General features: G+C 50.3%; 3 protein-coding genes across 6 annotated transcripts in view; 1 reads left to right on the forward strand and 2 right to left on the reverse strand.

The window, feature by feature from the left end:
• The window catches only part of NCR3LG1 (natural killer cell cytotoxicity receptor 3 ligand 1), a 26,821-nt gene extending 13,121 nt beyond the window's left edge, over window positions 1-13,700 (forward strand). Inside the window, exons 3-7 of one of the 3 annotated variants that reach the window (XR_012518119.1) lie at window positions 1,881-2,219; window positions 3,331-3,425; window positions 7,784-10,458; window positions 12,722-12,816; window positions 13,240-13,700. Coding sequence is in view for 1 of the 3 variants with exons in the window: in XM_010348141.3 (XP_010346443.1) it covers window positions 1,881-2,219; window positions 3,331-3,422 (431 nt within the window). In the remaining 2 variants the exon portion in view is untranslated. The other 2 variants (XR_012518118.1, XM_010348141.3) reach the window with 2 other exon arrangements.
• On the reverse strand, window positions 918-21,051 carry KCNJ11 (potassium inwardly rectifying channel subfamily J member 11). 2 transcript variants are annotated; one of them, XR_012518120.1, is made up of 2 exons: window positions 19,196-21,051; window positions 918-1,118 (listed from the first exon to the last, which is right to left on the reverse strand). XR_012518120.1 is itself a non-coding variant. In XM_010348220.3 (1 exon), the coding sequence occupies exon 1, from the start codon at window positions 20,430-20,432 to the stop codon at window positions 19,260-19,262; it is 1,173 nt and encodes a 390-aa protein (XP_010346522.1). In that variant the 5' UTR covers window positions 20,433-21,051; the 3' UTR covers window positions 17,648-19,259. The 2 variants fall into 2 exon arrangements, 1 of the variants encoding a protein (XP_010346522.1); XM_010348220.3 differs by lacking the exon at window positions 918-1,118 and having other exon boundaries at window positions 17,648-21,051.
• Window positions 21,052-24,909: 3,858 nt separating this feature from the next.
• The window catches only part of ABCC8 (ATP binding cassette subfamily C member 8), an 88,319-nt gene continuing 85,722 nt past the window's right edge, over window positions 24,910-27,506 (reverse strand). Inside the window, 4 exon segments of the mRNA XM_039470368.2 lie at window positions 24,910-25,153; window positions 25,697-25,759; window positions 26,277-26,410; window positions 27,183-27,286. Of these exon segments, the coding sequence (XP_039326302.2) occupies window positions 25,016-25,153; window positions 25,697-25,759; window positions 26,277-26,410; window positions 27,183-27,286 (439 nt within the window). The 3' untranslated portion in view covers window positions 24,910-25,015.

Genomic DNA, 27,506 nt, shown 5'->3' on the forward strand with positions numbered 1-27,506 from the left:
TTCTGTTGATTTGGCTAGGAGCTGGGTTGTGTTTAATGCTTATTGTAGCTATAGGTGCCAGAAATTTCAGTTTCCTCTAGTGGTTTATCTCCTTTTCTGTTGTCTGTGAATTTTCTTTTGAACTCCTTAAATAGGGTCTGTGCCTTGTAGCTCTCTCACTTATAATCTTCTGTTATTATGTTGGAGCCCTGTTGATGTTATGGTAAAGTGTTGGAGGAGAATCAGTCTATACTTTTATGATTAAATCTTATTCTTTTAGTGGCCTGAGCCTCTGGGCTGTGACCTTAAGAAGTATTTCTTAGCTTTTTCTTTTTCTGTCTTCTTAAGTGATACAGAAAGGCTATAGATAGCTGGAGTTGTCTAATTTTCTTTTCCCAGGTCAGATAAGGCTCTGACATCTTCCCTTGAGATGGAAGGAATAATCTGGGTATATTTAAAAATGATTACTTCTTTCCATCCCCCAGAAAGAGGAGAAGATTTTTCTTGCATCTTTACTGTAAGAATCTGGTGGGGTTCCTGGAAGTAAACCTCATGACACTATAGTAGCATCCTCAAGACTGGGTCCTGAGGATGAAAACCCATGAAAGTATGGTACCATCCCTAAGACCAGGACCTGAGGAGGTTTTTATTCTCAAGCTAGTCCACACTCATCCTTTAGCAATTTGTCAGAGCTACTGCTTAAGTACTCCTACCAGTTTATGACTCCAGCAGCATGAGGTAATTTGATCTTAGTTATAATTTTCTGAATCTCCTTCTTTCTCCAGTTTTTTGAGTGGTGGTTTGCCCTGTCACTTCAATTCTCTGAGGGATCTAAGAAAAGTTGTTGATTTTCCGTTTGTTCAGCTTTTGTTCTGATTATGAAGATGGGAGTGATGACCTCTCAGGTCTTTATATGTCAGAGGGAAAATTGGAAGTCAATAGCGGCTTTTGAAATAGCAGTTTATTTTTCTTTTCACACTAATGTAGCCAGCCCAGGGCAGAAATGGCAGCTCCTCTGTGATTATACAGGCCCCAGGATCCTTTTGTCTTGTAACTGTGCCATCTTCAATCTGTATCATCCACCTTGCGTTTGGAAATGGCTTCTCCGTCTCTGGTCGTCACATAGTATTCCAAACATTCTGCAGGAAATATGAAGGAGAGAGAGAGAGAAAAGGAGACAGTCCTTTAAGACATCCTTTTAACTTAAGGATACTTCCTAGAAGTTGCTCTTGCCACTTTTGCTTAAATCCAGACCTGCTAGACCCTGAGTTTGCATGGTCAAACCTACCTGTAGAGGAGGTTGGGTGATGCAGCTTTAATCTGGTTGTGTCATGTCCACATGTGTCATGTGCTAAAAATCCATAGAATGGAAATTGAAGAGCAATTAGCAATCTCTACCACAACAGTGCTCCAAGGCTTTCCTCAGATTATGAAAGGTGTCTGTGGCACAACATAGCTTAAGAAAACTGTGCTTTACAAAATTGCTTTGACAGTTGGGGTCACAGCATGTCAACACCTGGTTGGCACTGGCACCGACACACCCAGAATATTTAGCCCAAGCAGACTCGCATTCCATCAACCATGTGTCCTGAAGATTTGCCATGGGTTAGATGTCAGGCTGATAATAAGCTAGAACCTCCCTACCCTTAAGGAGTGCCCAGTCTGGTTTTGTAAATCTCCAGCTCATTGCTGGACATGGCTGCAGCATCACTCATGCCTCAGGGTCCCCATCTTTAAAGAGAGTAGGCATCCTGTGTTTTTTGTCTTGTCTGGCTATAGGAGCAGTGCTACACAGGTGTGGGGGTATGGTAGAAGCCACTTAGTATAAGGTGTTGGGGGGATAAAAGGGTAGTTTGGTGCTGGGCCCAACTCTGTATGATTTTTTTTCTTTCCCCTGGCAGCTTCCCCAGCCTGCAGATTGTTACTGCATCAAGGGACGGTGAAAGAGAATGAAGGCAAAAATATTACGTGTGAGGCAAGTGGGTTCTACCCAGAAGCTATTAATATAACATGGGAGAAGTGGACCCACAATGTTCCCCATCATGTAGAGATTTTGGAGGATGTCAACCCTGGTCCCACCAACAAGAATGCAGATGGTACATTTAGTGCCACCAGCAAATTGAAGCTGAACTCCTCTCAGGAAGACCCTGGAACTGTCTACCAGTGTGTGGTACAGCACATGTCCTTGAATACCCCCTGGAGGAGCAACTTTACCCTGACTTCTTGGCAGAGATCTTCTAGTAAGGGTCTTTCTGGACATTTCTTCTCTTCCTTGCCTTGAGGGACTATAACATAAGACTTGTTCCCACACCAGCCCAGGGTCTTAGCTAGGGACTGAAGGGGAAGGAGAGAAAGCTTGGACTGGAAGGACCAAGATAGGGTCTGGCCTAGCTCAGCCCCAGAGTCAGCAGTCCAGCCTAGGTCCCTGCACCAGGGCAGATGATGGTCTAGTAGGTGGAGAGTGGTGACCACAGTCATCAGGTGGAGCAGGGCCTACTTGTCAGCTCATGGAAGCTTCAGGGTTCTGGATGATCCATATGGCTTGAAATAGGAAACCTGCCAGCAGCCCTTCTAGTCAGGCTCTAGGTCTACTGTAAACTGTTGGCTGGTAGAGGCTGAATCAGTAGTCTTGTCTTATGGGCTCTGTCCCAGGATGGGGAAGCTACGGTACAGTGGTTTTGCAAATGCTCAGTGCCTTCCCCAGGCACGCTGGATCCTTAGGACAACACAGCTCACAGCAGACCCACTCCTGCTGGTGGGGTGGGGCTTTTTCAGGTCATAGCTTTGGTCTTGGGTAGGGTGGCCCTGCTGGTAAAATGCATCTACCTGGGGTTGAGAGGGGTAAAGAAGGCAGGGAGTGACTGGGGTTCCTGAGGAATGTGGTCAGGGTATGCCAGATAGAGCCTGGGATGGTCCTCAGGGAGAGAGGAATTATTCTTGGAAGTAAGGACTAGGGTAGCATGTACAGAGCTGCAGGGACGGTTTGTGTGGCCATGGGGAGTATGAAATGGAAACATACCTTGTATGTGTGGTATGAGGGGCTGTCTGGGTGGTATGCACTTAGGGGTAGAAGATGATGTTGTAGTACAGAAGGTTTGAAGATGAGAGTGGCACACGTATGTGGCATGTGGTGTTCATTTTCCATGTTTTTGACAAGCACTACATACACTGTTGGATGTGTGGAGGTGTATGTGATAGGAATGGAGACGCAGAGACATGTGGCAGAGGGCTGGTGGTTAAATCTCTGACAAGGAAAATGACACAAGCACCCAGATCCCAAGCAGCAGTTGTGTGGTTTCTCTGGCCCTTACTAATAGGTTTCCTGTTAATGTTTTCCTTCTCTCTCTGCAGAATCTGAGGCGACAGCTGTCTTTGCCATTGATCGGTGGATTTGGTTATTCATTGGTGGTGTACTGATTTTATTAATTTTCATTCCTTGGTAAAAGGTAAGGGGCTCCAAAACAAAGTTCAGCACTGTGTCTTGGGGTTGGCTCCAGGAGTTGAGGGATCATGGCCATTGGGTGGTGTTGGGGTTCTCAGGATGGATGTGGAGGGATTGTTGGTGTTGCTGGGTGTTTGTGGTGTGTGGCTTTTTCTGATGATATGCTGGGGAAGAACTTAGTCATCTGACCTCTGTGTGGTGGTTTGTGACTCTGGGGTGATGTGTTGTAAAGCCTCCCTCCGTTTCTCCATACTAAACAAGTATATATCTCTGTGAATGAACCAGACCTTAGTGTTCAGACCAGGCCCTGAACTATGTGTGGACTGTTTGTTTTTCTCACACATTTAGAAACTATGGCTCAGAGAGGGGAATTCCTCATATTTTAGCTGTTCAATAACTTACCACCAGATTTTACGGGTTTGACTAAGAATTTCTAACCCACACTATGTATTTCTAAACTAAAACATGTTTCTAAACATTTTTATCCCTGAATATGGCCCAAATAGTAAATAAAACAGCTCAAGCTTTAGAGGCCCAAGAGACCTATGCAAATGTGTTGGTTAAAATAGTTTTAGGTAGTAAAAGGGCCCTCAATTATTTATGGGCCTGTTGAGGCAAAATCTGCACAACAGCAAGTACATGTCATTATAAATTTGTTAGGAGAAGTGGAATAATCAATTAGGAAAAAAGGCTCTTTATCTAAAGTTGGCCATTTAGATTCCTGGGACTTATTCTGATTCGATCTAGGCCAGTGAGAAAACTGGATAAAAAGTGGTTTTCAAATGCTCCTTGTGATATTCATGACTGTTGTCATATTTCTTGCCTTTCCCTGGCTCTGATATTCAGGTGCTATTGAGAGAGGAGGAAGGAAGAAACTGGTCAGGAAGGCAGTTAGAGTGGGCCCTCAGTAAAATTCTTTCAAACAAAAGAACAGGCTAAAAAATCAAACTGCAGATAAGGGAACTTGCACAGGGGGGCTTCCCTAAACCATGCCTACAGCCACATAGATAAAAAAGTCTCCACAGGAGACTTGTCTAGATGTGCCCACAATTGAAAATTCCATCCCCTGACACATACACAGTAAGGGGAACAAAGCCACGTGGAGTAACTCAAGCTAAGGGCTTGCATGCACATGCACTAGGAGGATGGGGTGGAGCCACCAGAAATTTGTACCTTATGCCTTTGCATTTAGCTTTGAAATGGCAACCCTCTTTTGGGCCCACTCTCTGCAGCAGGGAGCTTTCTTCTTTTCTCTTATTAAGCTTTCACTCCAGCTTCACCCTTGGGGGTCCATGCTCCTTAATTTTCCTAGTCATGAGACAAAGAATGTCAGATGATACCTTGAGCAACAAGAGACTGCTACATTGTAGCACATTGGCCAGGAAACGTTGGAAGGGTGAGTAGGAGCGGACCTCCAAAGTCTTTACTTTGCTTTCAGAGCCTTCTTGTCCTCAGATTTTTTTCCTCAAGACTGAACAAAACACTGGACTCCATGAGCCACTTAAAAGTTTTTGGAGTGGCTGCCAATCTTACGAGACTCAGGGGACAGGCTTGCTGGAGAGGACTTTGTCAGTCCCCCTTCATCCTCAGGTGTTGGGAATGTTGGCACTGTTGCAATCCAGTATCCTTTCACAGAGGACCAGCTGTCACATAGACTAGAAGGAGGTCCTAGGGCAACTGAAGATTTCTGTTTGAGGATTCTCCTCGGTGTTACCTGAAGACCTCTGGACTAACTCCAGCCCCCAACAGCCCATCAGGGTGTCAGCACCAGGACTTCCAGACTTTTCTATTGCATTTACTTCCTTTTTGTGGCTACTATTTCTCCTATTTCTCATTTGTATGCAATGTTGTGGGTATTTTTACAGACTAGGAGATAATCCTGTTAAGTGAAGTCAGCAAGTGTCTTAGTAATGAGGAGTGTATCTCAAAGAATTGTTGTTTTTGTGATTTCCTTGAGACAGGGGGACTTCAAGATTTCAGCCTAAACTTCCACTTAGTAAGGGCCTTTTCTGTTGCACAATGATAGACATTCACGGCGCTGTATAGGGGGATATTTCACCCTAAGCAAATACCTTTTTCTTCATTGGGTTGTTTTTTCCTTCATGTAAGATCTCAGCATTGCCCAGTGACTTTAAGCAATCCCTTCATGAGACAAACTAGTCTTTTTCTGCTGGGCGGCATATTATGGGAATAGCCTATGAAGCCCCAAACCTCTCTTTCTTTTCTTTCTTTTTTTTTTTTTTATTGCATTTTAGGTTTTGGGGTACATGTGAAGGACATGCAAGATTGTTGCATAGGTACACACATGGCAGTGTGGTTTGCTGCCTTCCTTCCCCTCACCTGTATCTGTCATTTCTCCCCATGCTATCTCTTCCCACCTCCCCACCACCCCCCCGTCCTTCCCCCATTTCCCCTCAACGGACCCCAGTGTGTAAACCTCTCTTTCTAACCTTTGCTTGGAAAGAATTTGGAGTCAGAGCTTTTTCCTAGTATTTCAAAGCCTACAGTGCCACCTAGTGGGATGGGATTTTTCTCTGTGAGAAACCTTGTTGGCCCTTTGCCCCAAATCCTGTTTCCCCTATTCCTTTCCCTCTTACGTCCCTCTCTCAGTGATCAGTCCCCATGCTCTATTTGTAAGCAGAAAAACTCCCCTTTCAACAGCCGAGAGAAAGCCAACCTAGCAAGACAGAATTTAGCCTCAGTGTTATCCCCATCAGAGGGAAAACAGCCATTCAGTTTTTACATTCTTTTGGGGCATCTGTCCTGCATCCAGCTACATTGGCATCTAAGTGAGAAAGGGATCTTATGTTTAGAAGTCAATCCGTCTCATTCTCTAGGAATTCATAACTTTGCCTGGGTGGTAGTAAGAGGATGTAAGGATAAAGTTAAGATGCTCCCTTCCTTAAAGGGTCTTGCCCAAATTCAACTACTGAACAATCTCTTCCAGGGCACTGGGGAATCTTGGGAGCCTTATGGGCCAAGTAGGTCTAGGAAACCAGCAGGGTGGAGAGCTAGAGCCTTGTGCAGGTGAGCACAAGCTAGCTCCTCCATATTCATGGGTGAAGGTCATACTTGCATCCTTGGGCGGCACCTATAATGGTCACCAGGAACCTGAGGAAATGGTGGGGAAGAGGAGAAGCGGGAATGCCCCTTCTGTCTTCTCTCTGCCCAGGATTACTCCAGAAGGACAAAGGAGACTACAGGATACCTTTTCTCTCCTCTTTTTCTAGATGCTTAACAAATCATCTCCAGCCATCTCTTCTCAAGTGCATTCTGAAACACTGGAACTCCTTTGACATTCAGACTCTGAAAAAAGAGTACCTTGCATTCTTTTGCACTCGGGCATGGCCATCTTACCAGCTGCAGGATGGGGAGGCCTGGCCTTCTGAGGGAAGTGTTAATTTTAATACCATTCAACAACTAGATCTTTTCCACAGATAGGAGGGCAAATGGTCTGAGGTACCTTATGTGCAAGCCTTCTTTGCCTTGCAAGACAACTCAGATCTTTGTCAGTGTTGTAGAATTGACTCTGCTCCCCTAGCAGTTACATCAGGCAAGTTCACAGAGGATAATTCTCCCAACCCTGAGAAACAAACCTCTAGGGAACACTCTACTGAAAATGGTCAAATAGGTCATTAATGCTTGTGAAACCCATCTTAAAAATAATCCCCTTAACAGATGGCTTCTTCCCTGCCACACTCAAAGGATGGGAAGTTACCCAGGGGAGGACTGGCAGATAGACTTCACCCATATGCCTAAAATAAATGGCATTCAATATTTTTTGGTGTGGGTGGATACCTTCATTAACTGGGTAGAGGCATTCCCATGCCAAACAGAAAAGACCTCTGAGGAGGTGAGAATACTAATAAATAATTTCTCTCTTTGGGCTCCCTAAGTACTTCCAAAGTGACAGTGGCTCCTCATTTAAAGCAGCCTCTATCCAGTGGGGCTCAAAAGGCACTAGGCATATAGCACCATCTTCATTGTGCCTGGAGACCACAATATTCAGGAAAGGTAGAGAAAACAAATGATATTATCAAAAGATACCTCAGAAAATTCTCTCTCAGGAGATTCACCTTTCTTGGGTGACTCTCCCCTTAGCTCTACTGAGGATAAGAAACACTCCTTCAAAGTTGGATCCGAGCCCTTTTGAAATTATGAATGGGTGGCCTTCCCTTATCGATGATCTTTTACTAGACCAGGAAATCTCTGAATTAGTTGAATATATAACCTCCCTGGGCCACTGCCAATGGGAATTAAAACAGCAACTGGAAGCCCAACCCCAAGAAATAGGACAACCGTTATTGAACCTGGGAGACTTAGTACTGGTGAAGGCTCTCCCTTCTCTTTCCTCTTCTCTAGGCTCCAGGTGGGAGGGACCTATACTGTTTCCACCCATTCAGCTGTGAAAGTTGGAGGAATCAACTCTTGGATTTATCACACTTCAGCCAGGCTTGGAAAACAGAGGCAGCAGCCCCTGACAGCCCAGAAGAGCATCCCAGATACTGACGTGAAGAAGTTGGGGACCTTAAACTGAAAAGAACAAAAGATAAGTAAATGAATGAAGACGACCTGTCTAGCTCGGTCCTACCTTTACTCTGCCAGATTCCTTCCATTATTTCCACCCTTCCCTTCAAGATATACCATTGTCAAGTGTTGCGACTTCTTTTTCACGCATATTTGCGAGGAGACTTTGATTGTCCGTGGGATCAGATCTGTAACTTTACAGACCTGCAAAGGGAGGTTCAGCATTTTAACTGATAAAACCTCAGATGGAAATCGTTCACCACACCATACTTGCAGGGATTATTTTGCTGACTTTACTTTTTGTAGTAGGGCTACACACTGTACCTCCTGTAGGAATCCTGACTGGATTCTGAATCCTGACTGTAGCACCTCCTGACTGGAATATTGGACAGAGAGTCTCAATTGCTGTGATGCTTGGTTAAGTTATTATCCTTATAGCAGGGATAATAGCCACAGACAAAAAGTAAACATGAAAGTGTTACTATTGCTGAGTCTGCTACGGCTTTTAATGGGGTTTGGGAATACATCACACCCTTTAGCCTCTGCAGTATCAGCCATGGCCCATTTATATGAGACTAATTGCTGAGTCTGACCTGAGTGGTTTGCTCAGTTCAGTAACACTAAGGGACCTCTTCATGACCTGGTTCTTACTGGTGAAGGCTCTCCCGTCTCTTTCTAAGAAAGATTCCCTTTCTTAGATTTACCTTTAACCATTGAAAACTTGTCAGGCATGAATGGAACATGGTATGGGAGCACTTTCAAGTGGGTAGCTAACTCCTCCCAGGAAAGCATTTCCTCCCTGGTACCAGAAAACACTTTCCCTAAAGATAAGCTTCACACCCTCAGGGTAGGAAAAGTTGGCAGGTTAATAGCAAATGCCTCTTCCTGCTTTAAAAGCAGAGGGAAAAGATCATAGCTAGGAGATCTCAGATATGTAACAACACACTTGTCATTGCTGAAAGGTCAGACACTTGGAGAAAAAGACACAATAAAGATGATCTAAGAAAATTGGAAGCCATATGGGTAGGCTTTCGGAATCTAGCCTCTTCTGGTAGGAAGTCCTGTTGGGAATGGCAGGCTCTGGTTAACTGTCCTGACACATGGCATTATAATGTAAAAAATAACACATGGGGTTCCCAGACATGCATCCTCATGGAATTCCAGACCCTTTTGTATGATGGTTAGTAGTAGTGGCCTACAAATCTGTGAGTGTACAGGAGACTTCTGGCCTGAGAGTCCCTGCCACAAGGCTTATCCGAGATATTGGTTGGGACATATTGTGTCCCTGGTCTTTCAAAACTCCATTTGTCAAGTGGACCCTTCTCATTTAGCATGTAAAATTCCACATGGTATCATGAGTGACTATCCTGAGTATGGATATCCCTATGCCAAAGATGTTCCTATTATATGTAAGAGGGGGAAGCTCCTAAGATATGAGAAATATCTGCCTGAGTCTCTCACAAGCTACAACTTAGAACTGGGCATTCAAGGGACAGAGTTTTATATCCTTTGTGGCTCCTGGCTACACTTCATCCACCATAGGCACTGAAAGGAAACCTGCACTATTGTGGCAGTGGTCCTTGACTTATTATTTTTAAATTCCACTGATATGGCAGCATCATCTGGGGACATCCCTAACCTATCCCTTTTTCTAGCGAATGTGCAATTTCAGATGTGCCAAACAAAGAGGTCTGTCATTTCCATGCCCTTGTATGGAGATTTAACTGAAGGAGAAGATTGGGTAGGACGTGCACATGACAGTCCTATCTTAGAAAAACCATGGATAGGGGATTTTATAGCTAGAAGCCTATTCTGGTTTGCTGGTATTCCTCTCCTTGAAAGATCAGTACTTAATATTTCTATTATGATGCAACTAGAGTAGAAGGCAACAGTAGGAGCCATAGAAACACAACAATAATCCAAAATCTCTTTAGCCTCAGTAGTTATGCAAAATAGACAGGCCTTAGATATCCTTATGGCCAAAGTAGGGGGAACCTGTGCACTTTTTAAAAGTAACATGTCACTTCCAGATCAATACCTCTAGTCAAGTAGAAGAGACCCTACAGGTGCTTAAAGATCAAATTAGAATCATTGACAGATTAAGAGAAAATGTAGGCTCCAGTCCCAGTTGGCTATAATTCCCTCCTTAATGGATTCCATTCTTCTTTGTGGAACTGGTTAGCTCCTTTATTAGGCCCCATTTTGCTTGTGTGTTTTGTATGAATGTTTGGACTTTGCATATTTAATACTGTAACTCAAACTGTTTCCTCTCACTTAGAGGCTATTAAAGACCAAATGGTGCTACAGATGGAACGATGCATAGACACACCATTTTTCCAGGGACCCTTAGACCGATCTTAGGAGGAGCCCTAACTGCTGTAACCCCAACGACGCCCCCTTCCAGCAGGAAGCAGCCAGGAACGGTCATCATCCACTTTCCCCAACAGCAGTTGGGGTCTCCACTCCTGAAGTGGGGAATGAGAGAGGATGAAGAAAGGCAGGCCGTTAGGGTGGGTCCTTGGTAAAATTCTTTCAAACAAAAGAACAGCTTGAAAAATCAAACTGCAGGCACAGATAAGATAACTTGCATGGGGGGCTTGCCTTAGGCATGTTCACAGCTGCATCCATAAGAAAGGCTACATAAGAGACATTCCCAAACATGCTCACAATGGAAAATTCTATCTCCTCAGATGTGGGCAGTAAGGGGAACAAAGCCACATGGAGTAACTCAAGCTAAGAGCCTGCATGTACGCTGGAGGACAGGGTGGAACTACCAGAAATTCATGCCTTATGCAAATGAGATGCCCAGCTCTCATCATTTTCTTATAAAAGCCTCTATATTCAACTGTGAAATGACAACCATCTTTTGGGCCCCCTGTTGGCAGTGGAGAGCTTTTTTTTTTTTTTTGCTTTTTAAACGTTTGCTGCAGCCTCGTCTTTGGGGGTCCATGCTCCTTAATTTTCTTGGTTGTGAGACAAAGAACTTTAGGTGATACCTTGGGCAATGAGAGACAGCTACATTGTGGTGCATTGGTGAGATTGTAACACTCTCAGTTTATTACTGATAACCCCAACATCAGCAATGATGCTTAGGGAAAAAGAAAACAAATCCTTTATGATCCACTTGGTCCCATGCTTGTTTGCAAAGATGACTCCAATCCTTCACCCTTCCCTGTGTCCATGTGCATTGCTGTGTTAACTCTGCAGTGCCTCCAACCATGTGACCTCTTTCAGCCAATGTAAGGAGACAGCAGTGAAGGCATACCAGTTCTAAGTGTAAGCCTCAAGAGGCCTTGTTTGTCTTCATTTGCTTCCTCGTGTGCTTCTAACAGTGCTGAGAGAAGGGCAAGTCCAGGCTAGCCTGCTGGAGGATGAGGGATGCTGGCTACCACATTCTTGTTGCTCCAGTGGAGGCCAGGCTAGATTAGATGACAACCACCTGACTCCATGTGAGCAAATCTGAGATCAGCAGAGCTGGCAGAGCCAACTCTCCAATACTTGGAAAACACTTTTATTATGTAAAACATATAAAATTAATATATAAAATTTTTTAAAGCCACTGTTTTACACTGGTGCTATTACACAGCGTAAGCTAAGTGCTACAACTCAGGAAGCTGTGCTTTGACCAAAAGGAGTGTGGTAGCCATAGGTGCCTCTGAGACGCCCTTCAGGAGAGGGTCTGTGTGAGGAGTGCAGTCGGCTGACAGGCTCCTGCTGAAGATCTCTGGGATCTACTTCAGTATTCCAGCTGGTGCCATGCTGTCCCCGGACTGCTCCTGTCATTGACTGAGCAGGGCAGGAGCTCCCTGTTGGGAGCTGATACTGGAATTCTGAACTACATCCCCAGATCTCCAGCTGCTGATCTCAAGGATCCGGGGTGGCCAAGACTTTCAGTTTCACATTAGGTGCTGGAATAACATCATTTTGTTTGATGTCATGTTGTTATCACCTTAATGAAAACAAAAATCAGTTCCCAACCTGAGCCACTGTCTGTGTGGAGTTTTCATGTTCTGCATGGGTTTTCTTTCTTTCTTTCTTTTTCTTTTTTTTTTTTTTTTTTTGAGATGGAGTCTCACTCTGTAGCCTAGGTTGGAGTACAGTGGCATGATCTCAGCTCACTGCAACCTCCACCTCCCTGGTCTCAGTTCAAGCAGTTCTCCTACCTCAGCCTCCCAAGTAGCTGGGATTACAGGGACAAGCCACCATGCCCAACTAATTTTTGTATTTTTTAGTATAGATGGGGCTTTACCACATTGGCCAGTCTGGTCTTGAACTCCTGACCTTGTGATCTGCCCTCGGCCTCCCAAAGTGCTGGGATTACGGGCATGAGCCACCGCATCCGGCCCTGCATGGGTTTTCTTCAGATACTCTGATTTCCTCCCACATCCCAAAGATGTGCATTTTCAGTAAATTGGGGTGTCTAAATGGTGCCAGTCCAAGTGAGTGAGGGTGTGGCCATGAGCATGCCCTACAGCAGGATGCCATCCTCTCCAAGGTTGATGCCCACTTAGTACTCTGAGCTGCTGGGCCACCCACAACTCTGCACTGGAATCATTGGGTAATTATTACTGTTTAGTTTAGTTTTTTTTTTTTTTTTTTTTTTTTTGAGACAGTCTTACTCTGTCACCAGGTCAGAGTGCAGTGGCACAATCTTGGCTCACTGTGACCTCCACCTCCTGGGCTCAAGTGATCCTTCCACCTCAGCTTCCTGAGCAGCTGGGACTACAGGTGCGTGGTACCACGCCTGGCTAATTTTTTGGTGTTTTTTTGTAGAGATAAGGTCTTGACATGCTGTCCAGGTCGGTCTCAAACTCCTGAGCTCAAGCTATCCTCCTGCCTTGGGCTCCGAAAGTGCTGGGATTACAGAGGTGAGCCACTGCACCTGGCCTAGTAATCATTCTTAAATATATATATGTATATTTAAATATTTATATGTATATTTCAGTGTTAAATATTAAAGTGTTTGGTCTTTATTTAGAAGTTTGATGATGTGTTTATGACCAGAAATATGTTGTGAATTTAATTCTTTCTTATAGCAGTTAGCCTATTGGAAAATTGGTTTTGCTCTATATTATTTTATTAAAAAGTCATAGTTTTCAAAGATCCTATCAACTACCTTAAATGAGGGCTTACTGTACCCTGAGTTGCATTTTAGTCCTCCCTGGTTCCCCTGCCTCTCCCTTCACAGCCTGCACTGGAGTCTGAGGCTTTCCGCCTACACCCTCTCCCCTTTATCTTTGACGGGAACCACCTCTCATTACTCACTTGTGCTTCTAACTCCATCTTGAAAGCTGCTTCCTGGAAGATTCAAACTGACCCAAGGGGGGACTAAAGGCTGAGAATGAGGGAAGTAACCCATTCACCGCCTATTTGAGATGGGGAGCCACCTGAAGGACTTTGGCAGTTCCTACACAGAGACAGACGGCAGAGACGACAAGGTTTCTCAGAGAATGTGTGAGTAACTGGAGTGGCTTTTCCTGAGGACCCAGACAGCCTGCTCAAGAGCACAGCTGGAGCTGCCCTTCTTGCACGGAACTGTGGAATGATTTTAATTCTACTTCCCAGGTGAATGGGAAACCAAGGACGCAGCAGGCATTTAACAAAAAAGGAATCCGCATCTCCGTCAGAACTGTATTGCATTTGCTTCTCTCTGGATTAACTCGAAGTGACTCCCTTGCCCCCAATTATAATGGCATTGTGAAAAAAGTTGGAATTGATCAGACGGTGTAAAGAGTAAACAGAGGAAAGACTACCCAGCGTCTGGTTTGCTTCATTTGGCGGCTGATGATCTGGGGAGGAGGAGGTTGGGACAGATTTGTGCTGCAAAGAGCAATATCATTTCATGAAGGGGAGGTACATGGCTAACAAAAGGGCGAACTGGATCCTATAAACTAAAGACAGCTGCTAGGTAGCGCCAACCTGTGCTGCACACCTGAACATTGTTGCTCCTCCCAGTGAAGGTAATAAGCTGTGAGGTTGCACAGGCACTTTGTATTACTCATTCCACTCACTGGCCTTGCTGTCTGCCAAGAACTGAGGTCGGAGGAAAAGGCAGAAGTTCACACTCCTGGACCCAGGTTGGCTAGTCCAAGCAGCCCGCTCTTCACATCACTCCAGAGTTGGACCTGCTCAGACTGGAACTAGAATAGGGTGTGGGTTAGCACCTGTTTCCCCTCTTATAAAGAGTCAGCGCCCTGGGCAGGTAGATCTGGCAGAGGGACGGCCCATAACCCAGAATCCAGCACAACAAAAGGCACTTCTGGCCCAGCTCCGACCATCCCGACTGTCCTTCCTTTCCCCAGCTTCTTTCAAGCTGGAATCAATCTGTTGTTCGGACCTGAGGTCAACATGACTTTGATGTACAGAATTCATGTCTTCTTTCCTAAGTTATCTGCACACTTGGTACAACACAGAGTGTCTGATTTCTGGGTCTGGGGAGACCTCAGAGGCCCTGGGGAGCCCAGAGACCTGTGGAGTGCCAGGGCAGCTCTCCTGTGAATGCAAGCTCCCTGGGAAAGTTCTCCTTAGAAAAAGATGTGCGGGAGGAGCTCAGGTGAAGGACAGAGCCTCTCGCCTGTGGAAAGTGGGCTGTGGAGAAGCTGCATGAGTCCTCTCTAGCGGAAGGGCCAGAGATACACATTAGTGGGGCTCAGGTGGGTCTCATGGTGAGATTGGCTGGAGATGCCAAATCCACAGGTGTTGGGCCTGGGCAGATTCCAGTATGCGAGTCTAGTTTTTCTAGACTATCACACAGGAAGAGGGTGGCCTGGCTTTGTTTCCCTGTGATGCTCAGGACTGAGGTCCAGGACATGTCTCACACCACTGATAAGAGTTAGGGACAGATGGGTGGCAGATGTGCCAAATCAGGCTGCTCTGACGCCTGACTTGCTGGGAGAAGGATAGCCTGGAAGGCAAAGACCCCAGTCTTCCTGTGAGAAGGAGTAAGATGGCGGGCTCACCATGCACGTGGACCAGAGAAAGTGCTAGGGAGGTTGTTCTGACTTCATACATGATTTGGACGGAATCTAGACTATCACAGAACAGCCAAGCCTGCTGTCAGTTTCCAATCTGGGATCTCAGGAAGGCCCACGCACTTCCTGAGTTCCACCTTCCCTCTTGCTCTTGGTCTGGAGACAACTTTCTCCCTGTGGTGAATTTGACACGTAGAACAAGGTACAGCCCTACTAAAAGCTGAAGCTCAGGTGACCGGGACAGTGTGCTATGGGGAAGAGGGGGACGGAAGAGCAGGGCTGTGGCATTAGATATAGTCAGGCTGAAATCTTGGACCTGCCTCTTATTAACTGTGAGATCTTAGCAAATTACCTCCTGCTATAGGCTAAATGTCTGTGTCCCCCTAAAATGCACATGTTAAATCTGAATGCCCAAGGTGATGGTATTTGGAAGTGGGGCCTTTGGGTGATGATTAGGTAATGAGGGTGGAGCCCTCATGAATGGGATTTGTGCCCTTATATAACAAGGCCCCAGAAAGCTCCCTCACACCTCCCACTTTGTAAGGTTACAGGGGAAAGACAGTCATTTAAGAAGCAGACCTTTGGCCGGGTACAGTGGCTCACACCTGTAATCTCAGCACTTTGGGAGGCTGAGGAGGGTGGATCACGAGCTCAGGAGATCGAGACCATCCTGGTCAACATGGTGAAAGCCCATCTCCACTAAAAATACAAAAGTTAGCCGGGTGTGGTGGCACATGCCTGTAGTCCCAGCTACTCGGGAGGTTGAAGCAGGAGAATCACTTGAACTCAAGAGGCAGAGGTTACAGTGAGCCAAGATCACACCACTGCACTCCAGCTTGGGCGACAGAGCAAGATTCTGTCTCAAAAAAAAAAAAAAAAAAAAAAAAGGCCTTCAGCAGACATTGAATCCACTGGCACCTTGATCTTGGGCTTCCTAACCTCTAGACTGTGAGTAATAAACATCTATTGTTTACAAGCCACCCAGTCTATGGTATTTTGTTATAGAAGCCTGAATGGTCTAAGACACCATCCTTCTGATCCTGTTTCCTCATCTACAAACTCAAAGGAGAACGGTGCTTCTGTCATAGTCCTGCTGGGCCACAGTGACACACGGTACTTCCCTTCTCCTTTCAGGGGCCCTGGAGTTGGGCCAGCTCTGCACACAGCTGTGGACAGGCCAGACTGCTTCCTCTGTTGTCATGTGATGACTAACGAATGAAGTCCTGGAGGCAGAATATCAGAAACAAAATGACTACACAAATTCTGGCTGGGTTGAGTGGCGCTCAGGTGAACTTCTTTGTCCAGTTGAGGCCAGTGCCATAGAGAAAGGGTGGCCCAGATGGAGGTAGTGCCATCAGTGGGCAAGAACACCTTTGCGGAGAAGAGAGACTTGGTCGAACTGCCTCTCTATGGCTGGAGCTTTCCAGCCCCTTCCTGGGCTACGCTTAAGGCTGGGGGCCTCCCTCAGAGTTGGTGGAAAACCAGGGGCCCTGATTTTCTCTGCTGAAGTAAGTCTTCTCTGTGGCCAGCAGGTGGCGCGAAGCCCTCACTTCTGTGGGCTTCAGACTCACCAGCAGTCTAAGGTCCGTGATGGGTGGAGGAAGGTTACTCTGGATGGGGCTCCAACGATGGTGCTGCCAGCAGCTCCTCATTAGTGAGTCTGGGCCTTCTCCTTGGACTTAAGGGCAGCTGAGTAGAGTCCCAAGAGCCAGGCTCCTAGAATGCCGGGCTGATTCTGAGTAGCTTTCACCCCATCACCCTCTAAACCAGAAATGGGTCAACTCTGCAAGGAAGGGAATCAGCGCTGGGGACTGGGTGGGGGCCAGAGAGGGCATCTCAGACCAGCAGTGGCAACTTCCTGGCCCCTTGGCTATGCCTCTGGAGCCGCCTGGGACAGAACCTCACTGATGCCCTGTCTGCAGGCCTCACACTGTAGCAATAACCCTGGATTTTTGTCCTGTATGCCATCCATCTGTCATCCATTCATTCATTTGTTCATTCACATAGCACCTACGCAGTGTAAGCCAGCCACAGTGTTGAATCACAGTCCCTGACCTCAGGAAGCCATGGACTTGGGGATGGGGAGGCAGACCTCTAAATGCAGGCAAAAGGAGAATGCCCATAGTGCAGGGGAGGGAAGGGACCTTCGTTTTCCAGAGAAATCAGAGAAGGTTTGGAGGAGGCATCATTCGGCCTGGATTTTTATGGATTTAACAGACAGAGATGAGGCCTGGGAGGTCCAGGCCAAGGGAATAACACAAGCAAAGGCTGGGAGGTAGGAGGCTCGACATTATGTACCGGGAGGGATAGGACAGTGAGGTAGCCAAGGAAGTGGGTGGGTGAGTGCAGACTCTTGGCAAGAAAACAGTGGACCATAAGGCCAGAGAGGCAGTCACAGCCTGAAATGGCTGGCTAGGAGGCTGGTCTTGACCCAGAGGTGATGGGGAACTACTGAAGTTATTTCATGGTGGGGGTGGGGGATGACCCACCCTTCTAAGGCCACCCTGGAGGCTGTGTGGCAGATGGACTGCAGTGGGTGAGATGGACATAAGGAGACCAGGTCGTAGGCATTGCCGCAGCCCCTAGAATCATGGTTTCAGCTGGGAGGGGGCACCATGGGGAAAGAAAGACCTGGCAAAGAAACATGACCAAGGGCAAAATAAAAGCACCGTCTCTCTTTAACGCTCGTTTGGCCAGTTTTCTCATCATGTAGCTGATTCAGCAGCAATCACAATAGTTAACATTTATTGAGCACTTACTGTAGACCAGGCACTTAAGCATTTTACATATTTTTCATTTACTCCCAAAACAATTCTATGAGGTAGGTACTATTAGCATCCATGTTATAGATGAGGCAACTGAGACACAGAGAGATTAAATTACTGACAAAAGTCATACAGCTAGAGCCAGGATTTGAACCCAGGCAGTTGGCTTGAGAGTTAGTACTCCAATGACTACATTAATGCCTATAATACCCCTCTCCCTGGGCACTCCAGCCTTCCAGCAGGTCCCTGGGATAGAGACAGAGCCCATGGCTGCGGAGCTGGGTGAGTGCCCAAAGGCTGAGTTGGCCAGACAGGCTGACAGGGCAGGGCCACCTGAGGCAGGAGGGGGAAAGTCCCCCTGGGCTGGGGGAAGGGGTGCCAGCTTCCCACTCCTCTCCTGGTCTCCCTGCTAGGGTCTATGGTGCCTCTTGAAGGGGGTGGCAGCTGCCAGCCTCGGCCTCCCTTCCCACCAGCATGCTTGCTGCCTCCCCAGCAAGAACAGCCCAGAGTTTAGGTCATGAGGGGGAGGCTTTATTGACAATGGAGAAGGCAGAGTTCTAGGCAAGTTCGAACAGCACTGCTGCAAGGGTCCAGGCGCGGGTCAAACCCGTCAGAACCTCAGGGACCTCACTCCCTCCCACCATCCTAAACCTTCCAACACTTTTTCCAGCAACCCGACACCCAACCCCAAGCCACTCTCTGGACAGAGTGAGTGGCAGCCACTGCTGTGGAGCCAGGACCGGAGTTGGGTCTGAGGCCCATTGTGTATGGTGGGCACAAGACCCCCGCCATCCTCAGCCTCTGGGGACAGGCGGGAAGTAGGCAGGGGCAGCAGCCCCAGCCCATGGAGCTCTCAGTGCAGGAGGCCGATGTGGCAAAAGGCAGGGGCACTGCGCATCTCCGCCTCCCTGTGCCTGAGCAGGGCTCCGCAAAGCCGAGCCTCCTCAGGTCACCTTCCCCTGCTGCCTCCCCTTCCGGCCCTGAAACTGGCCCTTGGAGGGCACCCCTGTCAGCCGCAGCCTGTCCCTGTTGGTGCAGACTCCACAGCTCCAACCCCTCAGCTGGAACACGCTCTCTCATCAACTGCCCTCCCCTGCTGGCCAGCCCCAGCCCTTAGCCTGGTGCTTTTTCAGGGACCAAGGAGAGCTGGGGCCTGACCACAAGCATTTCTTGGAGCCACAGAAGCAAAACAGTAGCCCTCAGGGAATTGTCCTTCCCCAGCCACCTGCCCAGTGTGTGGCTGGTTGATCATGGGGACCGAGGGCTGGCTGGACACCCAGCTTTAGGGCCCAGCACCTCCCACAGCCTCTGCAGCCTTGGGCGGGGGAGAGGGGTGAGCCAGTCCTGAATCGGGCTGGGAGGAGCAGGGACAAAAATAACCCAGTACAGGTTCCTGCTAAGGCCAGAAATAGCTTAGTGACAAGTGCCTTGTAACACCCTGGACGAGCAGCAGGGGGAGGCTGAGCTGAGGACGGCGCAGCCTCACACCAGGCCCTGGCTGGGCTACATACCGTATCACACGGTCCGTGTGCACACACGCGTGTGTGTGTGTGGGGGGGCCCGAGAGACCATGGCTCAGGACAGGGAATCCGGAGAGATGCTGAACTTGGGCTTGGCCTTGGCCATGGCCACGCTGCGCTTGCGCAGGGGTCCGCGGGCTGAGGCGAGGGTCAGAGCTTCCAGTAGGCTGTGGTCCTCATCAAGCTGGCGGGCCGTGCAGAGTGGTGTGGGCACTTTGATGGTGTTGCCAAACTTGGAGTAGTCCACAGAGTAGCGTCCGTCCTCCTCAGCTACGATGGGGACAAAACGCTGGCCCCACAGGATCTCATCAGCCAGGTAGGAGGTGCGGGCCTGGGTGGTAATGCCGGTGGTTTCCACCACACCTTCCAGGATGACGATAATCTCGAGGTCCTGGTGGTGGTGCAGGTCGCTGGGCGCCAGGTCGTAGAGCGGGCTGTTGGCATCGATGACGTGGTAGATGATCAGCGGGGCCACCAGGAAGATGCTGTTGCCACCCACGCCGTTCTCCATGGGGATGTCCACCTGGTGGAGGGGCACCACCTCGCCCTCGGGGCTAGTGGTCTTGCGCACCACCTGCATGTGAATGGTGGCGCTGATGATCATGCTTTTTCGGAGGTCGCCCACGCGCAGCATGAAGCAGAGGCGGCCGTGGCGCAGGGCAATCACCGCGTGCTTGCTGAAGATGAGGGTCTCGGCCCTGCGGTGGGCCTGGGCGGTCTTCATGAAGATGCAGCCCAGCATGATGGCGTTGATCATGAGCCCCACGATGTTCTGCACGATGAGGATCAGGATGGCCAGCGGGCACTCCTCAGTCACCATGCGCCCGCCAAAGCCAATAGTCACTTGGACCTCAATGGAGAAAAGGAAGGCAGATGAAAAGGAGTGGATGCTGGTGACGCAGGGCTCAGCAGCGCCCTCGCTGGGGGCCAGGTCGCCGTGGGCGAAGGCGATGAGCCACCAGGCCATGGCGAAGAGAAGCCAGCTGCACAGGAAGGACATGGTGAAGATGAGCAGCGTGTGTGGCCACTTGAGGTCCACCAGTGTGGTGAACACGTCCTGCAGGAAGCGGCCCTGCTCCCGGATGTTCTTGTGGGCCACGTTGCAGTTGCCTTTCTTGGACACAAAGCGGGCCCTCCGCTCCCGGGCGCGGTACCTGGGCTCGGCAGGGTCCTCTGCCAGGCGTGTCAGCACGTACTCCTCGGGGATGATGCCCTTGCGGGACAGCATGGCTCCGGTGACCCCCAGGGAGGGGCTTCCCCCATCGGAGGCACCCCTCTGACGTGGCCTAGGGCCTCACTGCGGCGTTCTCTCCGTGGGCTCCCTCTCAACCTGAGGCCGCGCTCAGCCTGTGCTGGCCTCACTTCTGAGATGCCTCCCCACCAGATTCTGCCTCACTTCCACCTGGGTCCCGCTTCACTTCTTAATACCAGCCTCATCCTTAAGCTCAACTGCCTGCCTGAGCCTGAGCCCCCAACCCAGCCCGCTCTCCACCTGGCCCTGGGTCCCCGCCCAGCTCCCCCCACCAGCTGAGCACCCCTGGGCCTCCCTCTGAGAGCCCTTCTCCCCGCCCAGCCTGCCTTTTCAGCCCAGATCAGAACTTAACACCTCCGGATCTCTCCCACTAAACGGACCTCACCCCCACCCCACGGGTCTCTCGCCTCACCCGCCTGGACCCCGGGATCCCAGGCTTCAGCTCAGATCCTGGCCACCCCGCCCCGTCTCCCCTCCAGGTGCGCCCCCTAAGTCCTACCCCACCCCTCCCGGGGCGCCCCCGCGGCTCTCCGGATCTCCCTCCAGCTTTCGTCCTCTCTGTCTCCTTGGGATCCTGCGTTCTCCGGAGTCACCACCCAATCAGGCTCAACTCCGGGTCGCCGGCCCTGCGTGCGACCCGGCCAGGCTGACTCCGATCCGCGGCCTCCCGGTCCCCACAGCCCGCCCGCCCGCGCGCCCGCCCGCGCCACGGCCCCGGCTCCGCGCCTGGTCCCGGCCCCGCCCGTCGCCACCGCTGCACCTGCTCCTGCTCCTCACGCCACGGCAGTCGCCTCCCCGCCCCCTCCCGCCGTCCGGGCGCTCGCGGCTGGCCGTCCTCCCGTCCGTCCGTTTGTCCGCGGATACGGATCTGGTCTCTGGGCCAGGCTGGGGTCGAGGACGGCGGGAGGGGGGCGCACGAGGAGCGGAGCGGGGCTGGGGACCGCCAGGGGGAGCCCGACCCTCTCCGGCGCGGAGGGGGCGGGGCCGGAGCAAGCCCCGCCCCCACCCCGCCTCCCTCCCTGGGACTCACAACCTGGCCTTCGGGGTTTGTCCACTACGCGGGATCCAGAGGTTCCTCCTGCCCGCGCTCTTTGAGAGTGGGGGGCGGGGAGGGATCTGCGTCCCGCCCTCCCAGTCTGGGGCCGCCACCCTGTCGCCCTGGCTCCCCTCCCCCAGTATCTCTATCCGTATTTGGGTCAATCATCCGCCTCTCGGCAGCGCCGGGTTTGCTGGTTCCCGAGAAGGAGGCGCTGAGAGGCAGCTCCACCAGTCCCAGGGCTGGGGGAAATTAGGTGGCCCGAGGACTTCTCAATTCACAGCGTCTTCTCTTTAGGGATGCTCTTAATCTATTTAGTCTTGAATCCTTTGACAATCTGATGGAAGCTCGGACTCCTTCCCGTTTAAAAAAAAAAAAAAAAAAGGGCCTCAGCAGGTGCAGGAGAGGAACACAGTTTAACGCCTGCTACTGCCGTGGGGCAGCCTGGGCCGCTCCATCTTCTCAACCATTCCGGCCCTACTTTAAAGAAGGTTTGAGCAGAGGGCACTTGCTTTACATTTTCTCACACCTGTCACCTGACTTCTTCCACCTTAGATCAAGGGTGGGATTTAGATCTGAGTAGTGTGTTAGGGCTGCCTCAGGCACTGGGGGACCTAGACTTTTGGCTCAGGCATGGTGGTATTTCTGGTCAGGCATCAGCCTGAGGTTGCCCTGTGGCATGGTCCCCGGTTCTCAGCTGGGAGGGAAAGCCTGCTAAATCTCTGTTTTGGAACAGTAACGGCTTACCCCTCTCTGTGGCTCAGATCCTTATGGAGAAACCCCTGACCATCTGTGGCCATTTTGTTGGGGTGGGGGCTTGAGGCAGGGGCTGGAAAGGGCAGTGTGGCTAAGAGCCACAGTGGGGCAGAGGATGCGTTCATATTGGATCTTCCTTTCTCTTACTACCCACCTGGAGGCAAAGCAAACACAGCTACAAAGGGTGAGTGTGATCATGATAACCCATATATTAACAGAGATGCAGTGTCTAGGAAGGGACGGGTAAAATGAGATGAACAGAGTGGGAAGCTTAAGGAGACAGGGTTACACGGGGAATCTCTGAGGCAACTGCAGCTGTCCAGCCATCAGAAAAGGAGAGTCCCCCAGGCGTTTGGGCACCATTGCAGAAATACCTGGCCTTGAAGGAGGATGACCTAGTAGTTTTTCATGGTCCAAAGGGTAGAACCAGGACACTAAGTGGAACAGAGGCAAGCTTTGTTTTCACGTATGCAAGAGTCAGTTCTAATAACAATAACCATAGATGAGCCACATCTGTGGGGTACCCAAGTCAAGGCTGGTGGGCCACGAGGGATGTTATAGAGGGATTGGGGCCAGGATGACCTTGGGCATCCCTACAACACTTCACTGTGGGCCAAGCCCCGCCCCTGCTACTTCCCTTCAATCAGTTGGGATGGGGTGGCTTTGGAGTAGTGGTAGGCATGTGAAGTCCTCTTTCTTCTCTCCAGTTCTGCTCCTGTGAGATCTCACAGTGGGGAAGCTGCTGGACCCCTGGAGAAATCTCAGAGCTAGAAAGGCTGGGTTCTGCCTCACAGTGCTGCCCTGAAGCCTCACCTCCCCACTGCTCCACTCTTCTGAGAGAGCGAGTCCCCTACCTGAAGGGCTCAGCCTCCCCTTTTTCTCCATCCTGCACTGGCTCATAGTCATCTCCACCAAATACTGCACTTGTCAGGTCCCTTTCTTGCTTGAAACTTTCTCCCTCTTTGTCCATGGGCATACCCCTGACTCCTTGTCCTGGCATTCAGGGCTCCCTGATATGATGCCCTCCCTACTGCCCTCATCTCTCTCCCACCTCCCTGATCAACCAACAGTCTTACCACACTTTTACCATCACTACTTAGTTCCTGCTGCCCCTACCTGCCACCCCAACACTTTCTCTGTCTTTCTATCCAATCCCTATCACTCCCGTGTTTAACTCAAATTCTATCATTTCCAGGCAGCCTGCCAGGCTTTACAGAGAGCTCTTCCTTTCTGAGCTTCTCTGGCTCCTGGACCAGCCACAGGGGTCTGCACTGGACCCACCTCCAATAACTGGTGGGCTTTTCTTATGTTGTGCATCTGTGATCTCCTTGCAGCCAAGAGGATGCAGGTTCGACTCTTAGGTCTGCACCCCAGCGCTTGGTGCAGCCAGTACTGCAGACGACATGCAAATGATCATAACATGAGATATAAATCAGCACCAGCCATTTCTTGGCTGAAGGCAGATGTGCAGTTTTGTTTCATGATGCAGAGGAAGTCAGGACAGCTGCCGTTTTAGTCTTCCTGGTGTCTGGGCTCTAGCGTCTCCCAGATGTCACCTGGCTGACCTGTGGTTCATACACTGTGCTTTCCCTCTTAAGGACCACCCTTCCACTTCTGAATGCCCCTGCTTGGGGATGGAGATAGGGACATGATCCAGGCCTAGCCAGCCAGTGTAGGCCACACCTCTGATCACAGTGGGGTGGGGATTGGAATGTGACCCACATTGATCTACTGAGATTTGCTCCCAAGCTTTTGCTGGAACTATTGGGAAGGAGTATCTCTTTTGCCTCTTCGGTTGCTCTGGGGCAGGATGTAAGCTAGAGCTGCTAGGGGCCATCTGTCATAAGGGAGGGAGAGGAAAATGGAACACAGAAAGGAAGACACATCCCGGATGGATGTCAAACACCTGGATCTAGCCATGCTTGAAGTAATATACCTCTTAGCCCTGTCAGTCACATACTGTAGTAAATTCAGTTTCTGCTTGGGTTACTCTGAATTGGGTTCCTGTCATTTACAATTGAAATAGTGTTAATCCAGATTTTAATTCAAGTTTAATTCAAGAATGAAGGCAAGAAGGGAGACCAAGCTGTATGGAGATCTGTTACTTTATCTGATAAGCTCATTGCAGAAATGCTATCACCCCTGCTATGGACATAATTGTGTCCTGCCAAATTCACAGGTTGAAGCCTGACCCTGCAAAGTAACTGTATTTGGAAACAGGGCCTGTGAGAAGATAATTAAGGTTTAATGAGGTCATAGAGGTGGGGCCCTAATCCAATATGACTGGAGTCCTTTTGAGAGAGAGAGCGAGCAGGGATGCATGTGCACAGAGCAAAGGACGTGTGAGGATACAGCCAGAAGGCCGTCCTCTGCCAGCCAAGGAGACAGGCCTCAGGAGAAACGAAAGCTGCCAATACCTTGATCTCGGGCTTCAGCCTCCAGAGCTGTGAGAAAAACATGTCTGTTGTTAAAGCCACCCAGTCTGTGATATATTGCTGTGGCAGCTGGGCTGAGTAGGAGCCCTCATTTCACAGGTAAGGAGGCAGGCTCTTGCCCACGCTCACACAGCTGCTGCAGGCCTACCTGATGTCAAAGCCAGGCTGGCTCCACTAAACCCACGATCCAGTGCCAGCCCCTCCCCATCAGACTCAGGGCCTCTAGTAGGAAATAATCAAATCTCTTTATTTACAAGTGATTTACAGTTAGAAAACCCCGGCAGGAGTGTGGGCAGGGTGGGGGTGTGGGATGGCACTTGGGCTCCGGCAGGTCACTTGTCTGCACGGACGAAGGAGGCGAAGACACTGTCCTTTCGGCTAAGCAGCTTCTCTGGCTTGTCGAATTCAAGGATGGCGCCCCGCTTCAGGACGATCACCAGGTCTGCACTCAGGATGGTGTGCACGCGATGCTGGGTGGGGCAGGAGGGGGTGGGGCAGGGTGGTAAGAGGGGAAGGAGCTCAGGGCGACCCTCCTGCAGCTTGGAGGAAGAGGCATGTGGCCAGAATGTCCTGTTTCGCTGAGGACTGCACTTTCCTGGGGTGGATGTGACTCCAAGCCCTCCATCCATTAATGCCACCCTTCTCTCCTAAGTCCCAGCTCTGCCCCACCTCCAGGTTTCAAGGCTCAGAGACCCTCCCAACCCCTCCCCCACATCCTATGGAGAAGTAACCCCAGCCTAATGTACAAGGCCTGGAAACAGGGTCAGACCTTGGAACCTGGAGGAGAGTTAAAGGCAACTGAGGGAAGTACAGGGGCAAATCCCCCCACCCCAAATCCTGCAGCCCAGGCTCCCTGCATGCCCTCCATACCCCTTGCCCTGAACTGCCTGCTTCAGGGTCCTTTCTCAATTACTGGGACCAGAAAAGTCCAGGGGCTGCACACTGATGACAGCCCCAAGAGGCCAGTCCTGTCCCCCGGGTGCCCCTCTGTACCCCATCAATGGACCCCTTACCGCGATGGTGACCACAGTGCGGTCTGCGAAGGCTGTCATCACCACCTTTTGGAGGATGTTTTCCTGCCAAGTGGGGGCAGCAGCGGTTGGCTCACCTGCCCAGTGTATGATGTCTGGCCTGGCTTGGGGGATGTGGAGCCCAGGTTTCTGGCTCAGCTCCCATCTGACCCCAATCCCAGTCCCACCCCCACCCCACAGGACTGACCGGGTTCCTAACACTCCGGGACTCAGCCTGTTGGGAGCTCAACTGTGTGTGTGTACGTGGGTCGTGGCTGTGGCTGTACGTGTGCTGTTGTGATAGGTGACAGTGTGAAGTCTGTGTGGGTCTGTGTGCAGCCTATGTGTCTGCGTAGTTACATGCGTTTTTGTGTGCGTGTGTGTGTATGAACATTCCCTAAGACTAGACAGAGTCAGGGTCCCCCCAGTCCTTTTCGACAGAGTCAGGGTTCCCCCAGTCCCAGTCCTTTTCCTTTTCTGCCACACATAGCCTTTGGGGTTAAAGGCAACTGAAGCCTCAGGACTACTTGATGCAAATTTCTCCCTAGCACCCCACTGTCCCATGGAGATGCCCAGGACCGACCGTGGCCATGTCGATGGAAGCTGTGGCCTCGTCCATGATGAAGATGCTGGTCTTCCTCACGAAGGCCCGAGCCAGGCAGAACAGCTGCCTCTGGCCCTGGCTGAAATTCTCCCCACCTTCTGTGATGATGGCATCTGCAAACAGCCCGGGGAGATGAAGTAGGGCTGAGTTAATCCTGTGCTGTGAGTTGAGCAGATGGGATGGCTTGGGGGGCTATTGGAAAATGTGTGTATGGGGGCAAATAGGTGGGTGTGTGTCCAAGAGCACAGGCATGCGCAGGGCTGATGCACCTGCCACAACACGGTGGAGGCCATCTGCGGGACTGCAACCAGAAAGGCACCCCTGGAGGTTTGTGCTGCTGTGGGCCAGGGCAATTCTGGGAGGGGCGTGCACACTGAGTGGTGCACTGAGTGTGTATGTAGTGTGGGCCTTGGTAGGGTGATTCATTGGAACCAAGGCTTGGTCACCCCCAGTGCTCCAGGAGCTGCAGCAAATATACCAACGCATTGCTAATCACCAGTGGCCTTGAGGAGTGGCCTATGTCTATGATTGCCCAGTCCATCTTCTCCTCCCCTAGGGCAACTGGGCAAGCAGATGGATGGGGCAAGGCAGGGCTGAAGATGCCCCCATCGTATGGGGGACTTGCATTCTCTGTCTCACAAGGATCCCTGTCTGTCCCCACTGTACCTTGCAGAAGGGGTTAGACCCTGAACTGACCAGTTGTGTGACCTGAGGCAAGACACCTGACCTCTCTGGGTCCCTGTGTAGTAAGAAGTAGGACTAAATGGTCCTGCAGGGCTTCAGACTCCAAACATTGGGCAAAGCTGAGACACGAGCTTCTGTCTCTCATCCTCACAGGGTCCTTGAATGCCCAACCAACCTGGCTGCTCAGCCAGGAGTAGTTACCGAGGCCTCCTGGCAGTGCCTTCACCACCAGCTTCAGCTGGGCTATTTCCAGGGCTTCCCACAGCGTGCTGTCTGAGCACTTTCTCTCCGGGTCCAGGTTAAATCTGGAGGTGGCACAGAAAGCCCCAGTAGGGAGGGAGCAGGGTCCTGCATGCATCCCCAGTGGGCAAAGAGGGCAGTGAATGAGAACGAACTGAGTTGGAGGCCTGGCTGGGAGAAGCACCAAGGTGGTGACACTGGGTTGGGAACAGCATCTTAGACCCATGGGTGGGGGAATCCCCTTCCAGAGCCTGCCTGGGCCTGATGTGCTGGAGAAGGGTATGA

The sequence above is a fragment of the Saimiri boliviensis genome, chromosome 6 (assembly GCF_048565385.1).
Source record: "Saimiri boliviensis isolate mSaiBol1 chromosome 6, mSaiBol1.pri, whole genome shotgun sequence".
NCBI lineage: Eukaryota > Metazoa > Chordata > Mammalia > Primates > Cebidae > Saimiri > Saimiri boliviensis.

Excerpts from the sequence above, each read along its gene's own strand:
- KCNJ11 (XM_010348220.3), bottom strand. The coding sequence starts at position 20,432 with ATGCTGTCCCGCAAGGGCATCATCCCCGAGGAGTACGTGCTGACACGC.